The sequence below is a fragment of the Catharus ustulatus genome, chromosome 22 (assembly GCF_009819885.2).
Source record: "Catharus ustulatus isolate bCatUst1 chromosome 22, bCatUst1.pri.v2, whole genome shotgun sequence".
Lineage (NCBI taxonomy): Eukaryota > Metazoa > Chordata > Aves > Passeriformes > Turdidae > Catharus > Catharus ustulatus.
In genome coordinates this window covers 5340182-5354754 of record NC_046242.1, presented here as the reverse complement: position 1 = coordinate 5354754, position 14573 = coordinate 5340182, and the positions used below count along the sequence as shown (strand labels likewise).

At 51.1% G+C, this 14573-nt stretch overlaps 1 protein-coding gene, 1 long non-coding RNA gene and 1 other non-coding gene across 3 annotated transcripts; 2 read left to right on the top strand and 1 right to left on the bottom strand.

The window, feature by feature from the left end:
• Positions 1-353: 353 nt before the first annotated feature.
• LOC117005882 lies at positions 354-6707 on the top strand. Its single transcript, XR_004419899.1, has 3 exons — positions 354-534; positions 1112-1237; positions 6639-6707. It is a non-coding gene; the product is annotated as an uncharacterized LOC117005882 (long non-coding RNA).
• Positions 1753-10129, bottom strand: LOC117005880 (argininosuccinate lyase). The gene is made up of 17 exons (XM_033077947.2): positions 10109-10129; positions 9152-9214; positions 7739-7933; positions 7086-7169; positions 6728-6784; positions 6388-6485; positions 5713-5790; positions 5385-5462; positions 5189-5241; positions 4795-4857; positions 4512-4626; positions 3802-3886; positions 3591-3650; positions 3282-3365; positions 3004-3084; positions 2551-2657; positions 1753-1993 (listed from the first exon to the last, which is right to left on the bottom strand). Exons 2-17 carry the CDS (start codon positions 9161-9163, stop codon positions 1843-1845), a joined length of 1401 nt encoding a protein of 466 aa, XP_032933838.1. The 5' UTR covers positions 9164-9214; positions 10109-10129; the 3' UTR covers positions 1753-1842.
• Positions 10130-14477: 4348 nt separating this feature from the next.
• Positions 14478-14548, top strand: TRNAG-GCC. The gene has a single exon. It is a non-coding gene; the product is annotated as a tRNA-Gly (tRNA).
• Positions 14549-14573: the final 25 nt, after the last annotated feature.

Sequence of the window (14573 nt, the reverse complement as noted above, 5' to 3'; positions counted from 1 at the left end):
CTCCTGCTCCTGCTGGGCAGTGCCGCGGTTTGTCCCTGTGCCTTACAGGAACCGTATCTCCGTTTGCTTGTCCCCTTTCGGAGTTTGCTGTCCTTAACCAGCCCCGGTGCCATAATCCAGCCGGGAAGGACCCCAGTCCAGGTCCGTGTGTCCTTGTCTGGAGCAGCAGGACACTGCCAATGACATCCAGCTGCCTCTGGCGGCCCCAAGGTCCCTTCACAGCTGGATTTCAGTGTCGTGCCCTCAGTACCCATCCAGAACAAGGCTCAGGCTCTGTATGTAGCTACCAATTAATTCACTGCTTCTCAAACATTTCCACTCATGGTTATTTCTTTTTCTCTTTCAGACTTCCAGGCTTGAGGGTGCACAGACCATCACACTGTCTACACTGAGAAAAACTCTTTGAGCCATTTATTGCCAGATTCCTTCTTCTTCTGGAGTCCCTGACTTTTAATGTTGCTTTTTTTAATGTTCACCTTTTATGGATGGATACTCCAGGCCTTGACAGGAGGTTGCTGAGGGCTCAGAAGAATGGTGAGCACAAGATTTACATCCAGAATGACCCAGCTGATAATTACCCTAAGTGATTCCTGCTTCAAGTGCTTTCCTGTTCCTGTGGCCTGTAATGAGCAGGGGTTTGAGACCAAATCCCAAATCCCAATGAGTCAGAGCAGGGTGATGGTGAAAATCTGAAGACACCATGGACCACACTCTGTAATGTCTGTGGAGCTCCACAGGCCCTTCCAATCTAAAATATTTCACAATTTTAAGAAAAGGGTGGAGGAGTGGGAAGTACCAGTGACTGTAAACTACTTATTTAAGTAAGAGACTAAAATGGGGTAATCTGCTGCTTCCCTTTTCCTTTCATGCTGGCCCTGTGGCACCCAGCACTGGCCATGAGGGACAATGCCAGACTTCTGCTGCTGGGAGCAAGAGAAAATCCCTTCAGCTGAGGAGCTGAAGAGAAGATACAAATAGGAAAAATAAGGGGAGTGGCACGGATCAAGAAAATTTATGTGAGGAAAAAGAACTGTGAAGGAGAGATGAAGAGGGTTCTGTTCTTCTGGCTCTGAAGGTATTGGTGTAACCTGTGGCTTTCTTGCTCCTTTAGCCTGGCAGCTGAGAGTGCAAAAGTGATTTCCTGGCCACAGGTGACCAGTCTGGAGAGTGAGACATGAGCCAAAATAGGAACACAGCAGGAAGGAAAGGAGCAAAGACAAAGGAGGTTTGTGGAAAGGTAATTGAAATGTACTGTTTACATAGCAGGAGAATGGATTTGTTTTAAGGCCAGAATAAGGAGAGATTGAGAGTGGTGAGAAGTTGGAAAAAGGAAATTTTGCTGTTGCTGATCCTTCTTCCACATGTTAAAAGCACAAATGCTCCAAAGGTGCAAGCACTCTGTGTCTCCTGGGGTTGGAGATTGAGCTGCTGGTAGTTTGTCCTGCCTGTGCTGCAGCCCTTGGTGAGGCAACACCTTTGTTAATTCTGTTCCCTGTGTGTGTCCCAGACCTGCAGTCTGAGTCAACAACACGCTGCTGCCTCAGCACGGGGAGAAGGGGCTGAGCAAAACTCCAGCTCTGCAAGGCTGGGCTGAGACAGGAATCTTGCTGAGTAAAAAAGGACAACCCCAATCTGCCAGCCTCCCCTGCAAGACTCACACCCCCAGCTGCAAGGGAGGAACAGCCCAACCCCTTCCAACCTGGGCTGAGCCCAGCCCATCCTCACCCCAAAAATCACGACACAAGAGCAGAATTTCAGTGAACTACAGACACCCCAGTGTTTATTAACTCCAGATCAGCGGCACAGGCACAACGCTGCAGGCACGGGATCTCTCCCCACACTCTAAGCCTGCTCCTTGAGCCTCTTGAGCAGCTCCCGCAGCTGCTCGATCTGGGCGGACACGCTGCTCTTGGCGGTGCCGCCCGCGGCCGTGTACTGCTCCACACTGCTCACCACGCTGAACACCTGCGCCACATCGCTGCCAAACAGGGGGCTGGGGGCACAGGGGGCTGTCAGGGGGCTGGGGGCACAGGGGGGCTGCCAAACAGGGGCTGAGGGCACAGGGGGGCTGCCAAACATCGGGCTGGGGGCACAGGGGGCTGTCAGGGGGCTGCCAAACATCGGGCTGGGGGCACAGGGGGGCTGCCAAACATCGGGCTGGGGGCACAGGGGGCTGTCATGTGCCCAAGGTCCGTGGAGAGGCTGAGGGAATAACGATGGAGCCTCTTCCCCAGGAAAAATCAATTCTGCTGTCTGACATCAGCTCCACTGAGAAACTTCAGAGCTAAACCCTTCTGGGGGGCTTCCTGCTTAGGGCAGAAGTGTCTCCCAGCCCCTCCCAACAGCTCTGCCCATGCCCTGCTGGAGCTGGAGTGGAATGGAGGTGATTTTGTCCCCTCCAGTGTTTTGAGCCCCAGCAGCAGCAGCCTGGAGATGCTGCTCCTGAGATGCTGCTCCTGAGATGCTGCCTGGCCCAGGCACTTTGGGGAAGGCTGAGCAGGGAGGCTCAGCCCTGCCTGTGCAGGGAAGTGAAATAAGAGAGACACAAACCTGATGCTCTTCAGGTCCTCCAGGCTGAGATTGTTGATGGTGATGCCTTTGGTCTCGGCGAGGTGGACGGCCTTGCCAGCAGCAATGTGGGCTTGTCTGAAGGGCATCTGCAGGGGGAAGCAGAGGTGACACTCAGTGACCAGGCAGCTGGGCTGCTTTGCCAGGAGGAAAATGGATGTGCTACTTGTTTTGGCTGGTCTGTTTTCCTTAGGGCAATGCAAACTGAATCTGGCAGTGCTTAGGTGGAAGAAGGGAGGATTTGGGAATAAATTGTGATCAAGTAATTTGGGTGTTAATTACTATGAAGTCCCCAGGCAGCACTGCTTGAGATGCATGTAAAGGATGTGTTCTCAGCTTTCATGGCTGTTGACTGAGACAGAACAGAGGGGCCTCATCCCAGCTCCTCTCTGCATCCACAGAAATCCCAGCTCCAGCTCTCCCTCTGGCACTTACTCCTTTATGAACCAAGTAGAGAGCCAGGTCAGATGACAGGATCTCAGGGCTCAGTGCCTTCTCCATGCTCTCCTTGTTGATCTGCAGAAAGGAGGGGCAGAGGGAAATGTAAGCTATCATCAGCTCTTCCTCAGGGCACATTAGCTCTGAGAGGGAGCAAAATGAGCACTGTGGGTGGGGCACCAAAGAGTTCTCACTTTAGGACCAGTCTGGAGCCCTGTCCCCTGAGTTACTCACAGCATGTGCTCCATGTTCCATAGTGAGAGGATGAATCTTACCTGGAGGGTGGAAATCACTCCAGTGGCAACCTGGAGCACAGCATTCAGGGTGTCTACAACATCAAAGACAGCCTCCTTGTCCTCCTGTGTGGGAACAGTGATGGAAATGGCTCTGAGCCAGCCTGATACAGCACAACAGGCTGAGCAGCCTGGGCAGCAGAGCAGGGCTGTGATCCCAGAGCTCCTGCCATGGCACTCAGAGTGTCACCTGCAGCATCCTCTCCCTCAGCACACAGCCAGGGGCAGAGAAATGGAGTGCTGGGACAGGTCAAGAGTAGGAGATGGTGCGGGGAGGAACAAGAGCTTTACCTGCAGGTCCTTGTTGTAGGTGCTCGGGAGTCCTTTGAGCACCATGAGAATTGCAGCCAACTGCAGAGGGAAACAGGAGAGGCAGGGAGTGAGGTACAGAGCAGAGCCCACAGAACCCACAGATCTTTACAAACTAAGGGCAAGAAAAAGGAGATTGTCCAGCCCCAGTAGGAGCAGTTTCCTCTCCCCCTTGCTCCTTTTTGGGGCTCACCCGTCCGAACACTCGCCCGGCTTTGCTGCGGATCAGCTCCAGACTGTCGGGATTCTTCTTCTGAGGCATCAGGCTGCTGCCAGAGCTGCAGGGAAGGTGTGTGAGTGCACTGGTGAGCAAAACCCTCTGGCTCAAATCCCTAATCCAGCCCTCTGAAAGAAACCTCTAAATCCCCTTTCCTTGTACTCCTGTTTAGGGTGTAGGAAGGCAGTGAACTGAGTGTGCCGAGATTCTCATGTTGCTCACAGCAAAGGCTTTGGTTTTGCACCTTGCCTGGAGCTCCTACAGTCCCACCTCTCCCAGAGAAACTTAAAAGGGGGCTCCTCCTGCAGGCTCCCCCAGGGTGGAATCAGCAGGTCAGACTAAGTGATCTCAGGGAGGGAGGGCTGTGGTTGTGCCACCCTGCAGACAAGGAGTCTGTTGGGATTGCATACCCAGCCAGGAAGGGCTCTGGCAGCATTCCCAGCACAGCAGGAAGTTCTCTCTGCCAGCAGCTCCTGGACAGGAGTTGCTGGGCTGAACACAGACTTGGTTGAGTGAAGGGAATCAGAAATAAGTGACCATTGCTGAGGAATATTCCCCCTGAGGGTGCCTTTGTGCCAAGCCCTTGATGCTGGGCCAGCCTCGTGCACAGACAGACCCCAACCACTGCCTCACCCTGCAGGGTGGGAGAGCTGAGGAGAATTCCTCACCAGAGACCAAAAACCTACCAGTAGGTATCAGAAAGGGTGAGGAAGCCAAACTCGCTGGTGCTGTAGATGATGAGATCCTCAGCCATCTTGCTGAGGTGGATCATCAGCAGGGTGGCAACTGAGAGGAGTTCCACTGCAGGGAAGGCAGGAAATCAGGAGGGGGGAAAAAGTGCTTGGACAACCCAGGGAACCCTGACTGGGGCTTTATTTCCTAGTGCTGGGTTTGAGCCCCTTGACTGAGTGAACTGGAAAGGTGTCAGGAGCTGTTCCCACAGGGCTGGGGAGGTTTGGCTGTGCTCACCCACAAAGTCCCTCTCGCTGACGGCATCCATGCTGTTCAGGCTGATGGAAGCAAAGTCCAGCTCTGCAAGGAAGGGGATGGACACAGAGGGTTACACTGGCCCTGACAGGAGCCTGAATGCACCAGGCTGCCCCAGAGGAGGTGACTGTGAGCCCTTGAGCAGTCCCAGGCACACAAACACGTTTAGTGGGGGTTTTGTTATGATCCCAGACAGGTGGAGTGCAGCAGGGGTGGCTCTTCTTCCTCCCACCTCACTGGCACTGCCTGTCCCTCTGCAGCAAAAATCCTGGAAAATGAAAGGCTCTGGCTCCAGGATGGGGCATTATGGTGCCATTCCCTCCCTCCCAGGTGTCATAGGTGCTCCCCTGCCCCTCAGGCCCAGGAAGACATTTACCACTGCGCAGCAGCTCTCTATCGATTTCCAGCGGGTTTCCAGCCAGAGCACCGCTGCAAGGGAAGAAAGAAACAGAAATCATGCAATCCTCCTTTCATATCCATCCAAAGCTGAGCTCTGGAAAGCAGGGAAGGAGCCCCTGAACACCTTGCAGAGCAAAACAAGGCCCAGTGATCACACAAACAGCAGATCTTACCTTCCCAAAGGCAAGACATTGATCCTCTTTTTTATCTCTCCCAGGCGCTCAGAATCGCGGGTCAGAGCAACAGCATGGCTGGGGAGGGACAAGGAGGAGGAAAGGACATGAAGCCAGGGAATGGCTCTTTCCTTTCCAGTAATTATCCTGCCATGCCTGGAGCCTGGGACCCCCCTTAAATATGAGCTTGGAGGGGAGCCTGGACAGAGCCCAGGGACACAGGGAATTCTTGTTCCAGTTTGCAGGGCTCCCTGTGCTTTGTCCCCACCCCTGGCTGTCCCCTCAGCAGAGCAGGGCCCTGAGGGTGGGGAGGGGGGCAGGTTCTCACCTCAGCAAGAACTGGCTCCATCGGATGGGCTGAGCTTTCTGCAGGTGGGTGTAGCCAGGCAGGATCACATCGATTTCTCTGGGAGGGAAAGGACAGAGAGGTGAGGGCAGGGACAGGAGGGCAGGGACAGGGACACAGCAGGGCTCCTGGCAAGGGCACAAACTGAGCATCTTTAGCCTGTGTTGTGCTGGTCCATCTCCTTCAAGACAAGCACTCTGGATTTAGCTGTTCCAGAGTGGTGGATCTGCCCTGGGACTCCCTGGAAAGCTGCCTAGAGCAGCAACCCCTCTGTGGCAGGCAAGGATTCCCCAACCCAGCCCAGGTCTGCAGTGTGAGGAGCAGAGCTAGACAGAGAGGTAACACAGAAAAACCTGAAACTTTTCCCCATTCCTTCAGATGGGTTTGATACCTTCTAAAATCTTGTGTGGACCTCCAACCTCAACTCCTTTCCCAGGCATGAAGGGAGGGATGCTCTGAGGGATGAGCAAAGTTTCTGTGAAGTGGACTCTAGAGAAAAAGGGGCTGTTGTGTCCCCTGGGCTACCCCAAGCTGCCTGGCTGTAACTCCCTGCACAGGAGACCCTACTGCTGACCCCAGATAAAGGACAAACCAAGGAATCTCCTGCTCCAAAAATGCCAAAGTTATGTTGAACAGGGACTGTGGGGCAGGACTCACATGGCAGCACGTTCCACCAGGGTCTTAATGAGCTGCAGGAGGTGTGTGGAGATGATGGAGAGAGAATTCTTCATGAACAGCTTCAGGTCAGTCACAACCTGGGGGAGATTGGCCAAGCCAGGCCACAAAGAATGTCACAAAAACAGTCTCAGCAAGGGAAACCCCTCCTTGTCCTATTGATGCGAAGGTGCATCTGCTTCTCATCATCTGGTCATATTTATGTGGTAGTGTCACCATTTCTTGCTCTCCAGGAGGAATTCCAGAGGCCTCTCTGGACTGAGGTCTCCTGAAGTGAGGTAGAGGAGGAATACAGAAGCAGAAAAAACAATTCTGTCCATACCTGATCATTCCTGCTTCTGCCAGTGTGCAACTTCCCAGCTACATCTCCAATCAGCTCCTGAGGACAAGAGCAGCATTTTTGTCAGGATCTCTGTGCTCTAAAAGCACAATCCACACGAGCAGATCTCCCTGCCTGGAAGGGACTGAGCTCCAGGATGCTGTGAGTAACCATGGGATGTGCTCTGGGGAAGGGCAGGTTTGGGTTCTGTGCCCCAAAAGAGAGTGTGGAGACCCTTGGCTGTGCCCCAGGGGGTTCAGTGCCAGCAGCTCTAAAGGGATTTCACAGAGGGACAGAGGGACACAACCTCAGGATCAAATAGATGTGGAGGAACAGGAACAAGAGGTTAGAGGAGCCAAACCTTCAGTCTGCGCTCGTTGGCAGTGTGGATATCCTCATCAGTTGGGATCACACCAAAGACTCCTTTGGACCATTCCTCAGAGATCTGCAAACAGCAGAAACACCACAGTTATCCTGCTGTGTGTGGGGCTGGGAGTGTCCCCAGCAGATCCCAGCTCCTGCCATTCCCTGATGTCTCATGCAAACTCTGGCATTCATTTGCTCACTACATCCTGATATTCCATCCTCTTGGTGGGATTCACCTCTTTACCCATGATTATCCTGCAGTGTTATGGAGGATTTAAGCATTGAAAGGAAAAATTAGGTTTTTAAATGTCAGTGATTCTTGAGCTTTTCCTACAAAACATTGCACAGACTCACTGTTGTCCAGGGTGAGGAGTAATAACAATGGATATTTTATAAAAGCATTTCTCTGCTGCCTCCTCTTCCCCCCTACACCTGCTGTGCATTGCCTCCTGCCAAGTCCAGCCAGACTCAAAATTCCACATGCCAGCAGGAAAAGGATGTTCTTACTTCACACAGAAATGATTGCTAGTGACTGCTCAGTCTGAAGACGACGAGGACATTTAAAGACATTCTTTAAAACACAAGATGCTGTCAGGTAAGGAAAGATTCATTCCAGCACACATGAGAGGTTATGAAGGGAAGAAATACCTTTTCCAGGCCACTCAGGATCTTCTCCAGCTCAGTTTTGGACAGGATTCCAGCCTTCTCCAAGGCTTTGGCATAGGCCATGCTCCCCTGGATGTCCACCTCAGACAGTCTCTGATCGACGGTAATGGAAGCGCTGAGCATCTCCATGATGGGATCTGTGCTCCCCACAAACCTTCCTGCCATCATTTTGTCTCCCTGCAAGCAATGAAGAGAAGAGACACAGGTTTATGGATATATCCCCTAAAATCAGTTCATGTCCATCTCAGTCCTTATCAAAGTGAAATTGAGGACCAGCTCAGGAATGGTTTTATTCAGTCTATACCAGCAAAACCCTGGACTTAGAGCGTGTCACTGTCACTAGAATTTAGCCCTTGAGGCTACAAGTCTGGCTTGGGGATCCTCCTAGATCCTTGACTTCTGCAGGACTCAAAATAATCATCAGGCCATGTGGTGCAAGACCAGCATGGAACTGTCTTTTAAGGGAGCTGCTGATCTCTGACCCTTTTATGGACTCCTGACAATAAAAAGAAAATAATAATTTAAAAGGTGAAGAGATATAGTGAAAGACGTTCTCTGATCCTTGAAATATTAAAAAATCCCACTCTTTTAGAGAGACTAGAAGAAAATATTCAGCTGACAAGGAGCTGGGGGCCAGCACAAGCTACACGCTCTGAAACACTCCTGTAACTATAAAGAGTCTGAAGCTGCTGCTTGAAGCATTTCCAGAGGATAGGATAAGGATCTAGGATAAAACCGGCAAAGGTGCAGGATGCAGAAAGGGAGGCCTGGGTCCTTTCAGCGTTACAAATGTTGGGATGAGATGAAAAGGGAAGAGAAAAGCCCAGAGCAGCCCCAGAAGGGCTCGGCAGGTGCTCGGTACCATGGACAGCGGGCAGGGACCGCGACAGCAGCGGCGCTTTGCCAAAGGATCGGGACAGGAGGGAGAGGGCAGGAGGGAGAGGGCAGGGCAGGACGAGGGCTCAGAGTGCGGGAACTCTGCGTTTCAAGCGGGTTTGTCCTCGGGGTGGGGGAACTGAGAGAAAAAAATAAGTTTTGCAGCTCCTCGTTGGACACCCCGGGATGGGCAGAGGGGACAGCAGTGAATGGTGCTGCTGGGAGGGAAGGGCTGGGATGGGAAGAGGTGTCTAGGTACATTTTCGCTGCCAGGAACAGAGATGCGACTGTGGATTATTGCAGCAGAGATTTTCGCTGTCCCCTTGTCAGTTGAAAACCCCGGAAAACCACTCAGAGAATCATTAAGGTTCGAAAAGACTCCCAAGATCAGCGAGTCCAACACTGCCGGGACCACCCCTAACCCACGTCCCTCAGGAGCACACGGACACCTTTCCTGAACCCTCCCGGGGATGCTGATCCCACCCGCTCCAACCGGAGCAAAGCCAAGCTCCCCCTCACCTCGGCTGCCATTTCGGACGACGTTTTGTTCGTTTGTGCAGCGATCCTGGCACCTGGTGCAACCTGCGGGACAGCGCGGAGATGCTCACTCAGCTGCTGCGGTGCCGTTCCTCGGGCATCACTCCCGGTGCGTTCCCAATTCCCCGGGATTCACTCCCTGCTCGCTCCCAATTCCCCAGGCATCAGTCCCTTCCCCACTCCCGGTGCGCTCCCGGGACATCGCTCCCGGTACGCTCCCGGGACATCACTCCCGGTACGCTCCCGGGACATCACTCCCGGGGCATCACTCCCGGTGCGCTCCTGCTGCGCTCCCGGTGCGCTCCTGCTGCGCTCCCGGTGCGCTCCTGCTGCGCTCCCGGTGCGCTCCTGCTGAGCTCCCGGTGCGCTCCTGCTGAGCTCCCGGTGCGCTCCTGCTGAGCTCCCGGTGCGCTCCTGCTGCGCTCCCGGTGCGCTCCTGCTGAGCTCCCGGTGCGCTCCTGCTGAGCTCCCGGTGCGCTCCTGCTGAGCTCCCGGTGCGCTCCTGCTGAGCTCCCAGGGAATCACTCCCGGTGCGCTCCCAGGACATCACTCCCGGTGCGCTCCTGCTGCCCTCCCGGTTCCTCGAGCATCTCTCCCTGTCCTCCCGGTGCGCTCCTGGTTCCTGGGGCATCACTGACTGCTCCCCGTGCGCTCCCAGGGCATGGCTCCCTGCCCCGTTCCCGATGCGCTCCCAGTTCCCCGGGCACCGCTCCCAGTGCGCTCCCAGTTCCTCGAGCATCACTCCCTGCCCCGCTCCCGATTCCTCGAGCATCACTCCCTGCCCCGCTCCTAATTCCCCGGGCACCGCTCCCTGTGCTCTCCCGGCTCCCCGGGCACCGCTCCCGGTTCCTCGGGCATCTCTCCCTGCCCCGTGCGCTCCCGGTTCCTCGGGCATCTCTCCCTGCCCCGTGCGCTCCCGGCTCCCCGGGCACCGCTCACCTGCTCCTCACGCAGCCCCGGCCGCTCTGTGGCTCGCTGCTCCCCGGCCCCGCTGCCCCGCTTTTACAGCCCTCGGCTCGGGGCTGGCGGCTCGGCCCGCCCCGCCGGGGCGGGGTGTGCCCGGGGCCGGCCCCGCTCGGGTCCCCCCCGTGTCCCCCGTGTCCCTTCCCACCCCTGCGCTGCGGCGAGGGACAGGGGGTGCTTTGGAGAGGGATGCTCGGGTGATGCTTCTCACCCGGCGTAGCTCCTGCGCTGTGGACAGGTCAGGAATGTCCTTGGGATGCTTTGCTGGGAATGTCCCATCCCTGTGTGTGTGTGTCACACCCCTCTCACGAGTAATCTTTAATATAAATATACAACGAGCAATCTTTAATATAAATCCAGTGCTCTGTCCCCATTGCCACCCCAGCAAACACAGACGATAGATGGGAGCCTCTTGTTCTTCCCCATCTCTGCATGGATGAAACTGCTCACCCCTGGAATGATGCTGCAGCCCCAGATCTGGGGCTCCCCTGCTGTCCCCAGGCTGTGGGGTCACCTGAGAGCCTCAGGCAGTGGCTGTGGGGCTTAACCTCTATCTTAAACTCATCACACCCTAGATTTCATGGAATTGAGTGACTGATGTAAAGCACAAGAGACCTTTTAGAGCAGCAAAGCTGTGGCTCAGCCTGAATTTCTCATTAACTCCTCAGACAGCATTTTCTGCAGCCCCTCCACAGAAAGTTGAATATTTGCTGCTCCCTCCAAGTGAGCTCCTGCAGTGTATTATTTTTCCATGTGCATTGTCCAAACTTCTCACAGAGCTCAGGAAACATATTGCAGCTTTCTCATCCACATTTTTGTTGGATTTCCCTCCCTTAAACTGAGTTTAAACAGTTTTTTTCCCTCCCTCATAGTTCTTTTTCTACTGTTCTCTTAGTTCTTTTTCTACTGTTCTCTTAGTTCTATAGCTTATCCCCCTTTCCTTTCTCCACTGGGAAACTGAAACAGTTCCTGATCCTTTTGCTTCCTATTCCTTCCTCTTATGAAATCCCTCATTTTTACCACATTTCTTGTCTTCTTCACACTTTTCAAAGTCCTTGCTCTGGGCTTTGACAGGAGATTGTTGTGAAAACATTAAGCACTGGGTTTCTAATACAGTGAACAAGATTTTGCTAACCCATGTCTGATATTACATGTGACAGGGGATATTCCATCCACATGGGATCTGTCAGCAATGCCACTGTGGGTTTAGCAAACTTCCCAGGGATTAGTTGGCTTGGAGTGCTCAGCTCAGCTCCTGCCCCAGTGTGTATCTAGGAAATGATGAATTCTCTCTTTATTTTTAGATCAAATAGTCAATAATTACATTTTCTATGTAATAAACAATGTAGATTAATATTTTTATAATGAGAGTGGAAGTAAAACAAAATACAAGCAGAATTTCTCAGCTTAAAGATGAACACTGAAGAAATAGGATTTCTTAAAAATGCTTGGAGTTGGAGAGTTGAACTTTCTTGAGGAGAAAAAATAGTAAATAGTAGTAAATAGTAAAATAGCAATGCAAAATGTATTTTCTAATGCAAACTGAAGTGCATTCTCATTACTACCTTCTCCATTTCTTCTGGTTTGGATTATCTCCACATCCCATCATCATCTTTCAGTGTTTTATTTGAAACAGAAAGATTAACTTTAAAATCCTGATCCCACAGCTCATACCAAGGAAGTTCTGAAGGAAAAGTCTCCCACTTATTTTCCTCTCTGGCACAGGGGATGACAAATCATTCTTCCATCAATATTCCCAGCTCCTCCCTTTTTGAGGGTAAATTGCCAATTCTGCAGCACAGAGAAGTTTAATTAAATCTACTTGAATGTCCTCAAAGATCTGAACTTTATTTGCACTTTTACAATCAGAATCTTTCTCTATTATTTCATGTTTTTTGCTGGAAGAGTGCAATGCTGAGGGAGTGCATCTCCAAAGGAGCTTTGGTGCCTCTGGAAATCCACTTTTCACAACAGAACTGTGAAGGAAAAGCATGGCACAAACAGCTCCAGTTCACCTTCTTTTTTAAAACCATCCTTTTTTAGCTGTTTTTCACTTTGGAGAAAGAAAACAGCTCCATGGGCTGAACGTGCCGTGCAAACGCTCTGTCAGCTCGTCTGCATGGAGCACTGCTGACATTTTTTTGTTCAAAAACCCCCCAACTTTGTTTTTAACAAATTTTTCAACCTAAAAGGCAAAAAAAAAAAAAAATCGACACCATAGGGTGCTGAGCAAAATGCTGAACACAGTAAACATCTTTCATGACAAAGAACACAAATACCCTGCAGATCTGCTGTCAATAGCAAGTCCTGGGCCCCCTGCTTTCAATAGTTAATACTGAGGCCCCTCTCTCCCCAAGCCTTGCTGGCAACAATCACAATGTTAAAATGTTGACATGCTAAGCACATTTGGAAAAACCCATGTCTGCATTCCCTATGGATGGTGTAGCATCACTGTCTATCACCTAAAGAGCAGCAGTTAAAGGCAAAGTGAACTTCTCACCTCATTCCCTTTCGTGGTGGCTGGGAGTCATATTTGTGTTTACAGCCTGCCAGGTTTCCTGTCTGCACTGGGAAAGGGTTAGGGGGATCTTTATTAGGGGAAAAAAGCTGATGGGAGAGGGGTTTGTGTCCTTCAGACCCAGCTGCGTCTTCGTGGTGGGTTGTAAAAGCAGCACTGATTGGAAAATTGTGTCAGGAAAATGAAATTTTGAGGAAAAGGTGGGGAAAATGTGTCAGGGAAGGGAAATTTTGAGGAAAAGGTGGGGAAAATGTGTCAGGGAAGGGAAATTTTGGGGAAAGAGTGGAAAAAAACACACCAGGAAAGTGCATTTTGGGGAAATGGTGAAAAATGTGTCAGGAAAGAGAAATTTTGAGGAAAGGGTGGAAAAACATATCAGGCAAGTGAAATTTTGGGGGAAGATGGAAAAACATGTCAGGAAAATGAAATTTTGGGGAAATGGTGGGGAAAAACATATCAGGCAAGTAAAATTTTGGGGGAGTGTAGAAAAATGTGTCAGGGAAGTGAAATTTTGGGGAAAGGATGGAAAAACGTGTCAGGAAAGTGAAATTTGGGGAAAATGGTGGGGAAAATGTGTCAGGAAAGTGAAATTTTGGGGAAAGGGTGGAAATGAATATAATAATTTGCTGCTGGGGTAGAGATATAAAGAGATGTAAAGGAGAATTCAGATTGTGCTGAAGGTTTGGGACCTTTACCCAGAGAGTTGTGAGAGGCAGACAAGGATTAGCAGGTTTCTGGAATGAAAACCTGAAATTTGTTTGTTTGGAAACAGGCTATTTTCACAAGAAACCTGCCATCCTTTCCCTTCTTTCAGGCAGCTGCACGTGGAGATTTTGGGACATGGCAGAGCAGTCACAGAGCTTTTGCTGTGCCAGTTTTGGCCAATTTACAAGGCCAGTTAATCCTGACATGAAAAAGGGCAGCATCCATCACATCCTGTGCCCTGAGCCACACCAGCAGCTCTCAGTCTGCCTTTGGACACCTCTCTCCTGGTTTTTTTTATTTCTTTTTTTTTTTTTTTTTTTTTTTTTTTTTTTTTTTTTTTTTTTTTGTTATTCCACAAGTTTCTGGAAAACTGTGAGCTGCTCCTTGCCTGTCCTGGCACTGGAGACTATTCCTTGTAGTTTTCTCGTGTTACTCTGAATTTATTTAAGATTTGAAACACCCCAAGGAGAAGAAAAAACTTAATTTTGTCTGTTTTGGTTGTGGAGAAAAAAGTGGTTGGTGGGTTTTGTGCTGGAATTGCAAGGCAGAGGTTGGACAACACTGACCCTAAATTCAGTTCCCTAAATCCCTAAAAGGCTCCTAAATCCCAGCTGGAAACAAGCAAATATATCTGTATGACATAGAGTTTGAGGTGCTGTATCTGCATATAAAATTTTCCCTGAGACATAATGTCAAAATGAAGGAATTAATATTCCCTGGCCAGGTAATTTGGACTTTCATTGAAGTGTCACTGGTTTTATTGAGGATGAAAAGGGCTCTTGGAAAATTTAACAGCACATGGTTTAGATGGGAAGGAGTCCCTGTGAGGGCTGGAAAGACGCGATGCTGGTGAATTTGCTGGATATGTGTGCTTTAAAACACAATAGAGCATTGCCCAGCTCCTCCAGCCTCGCAGCACTGCGCGCAGGGTTAAAGATTTGATTTCAAAGGACTTTCGCCGTGCTGTTTTACCTTTGTCACAGCTAACAGCGGCTAATTGCCAATCTGGGCAATTAGCCAGTGACGAAGCAGCGTGATCTTAGCTAATTTAGGACAAAAATGAGACTTTCTTTGTTTGCTACACACTCAAAAGGTGTGACGGGGAAAACGTTCTTATCACTGGCATTGGTGGTTCAGTGGTAGAATTCTCGCCTGCCACGCGGGAGGCCCGGGTTCGATTCCCGGCCAATGCAGTTGATCTTTTCCCGTCCCTCTCTT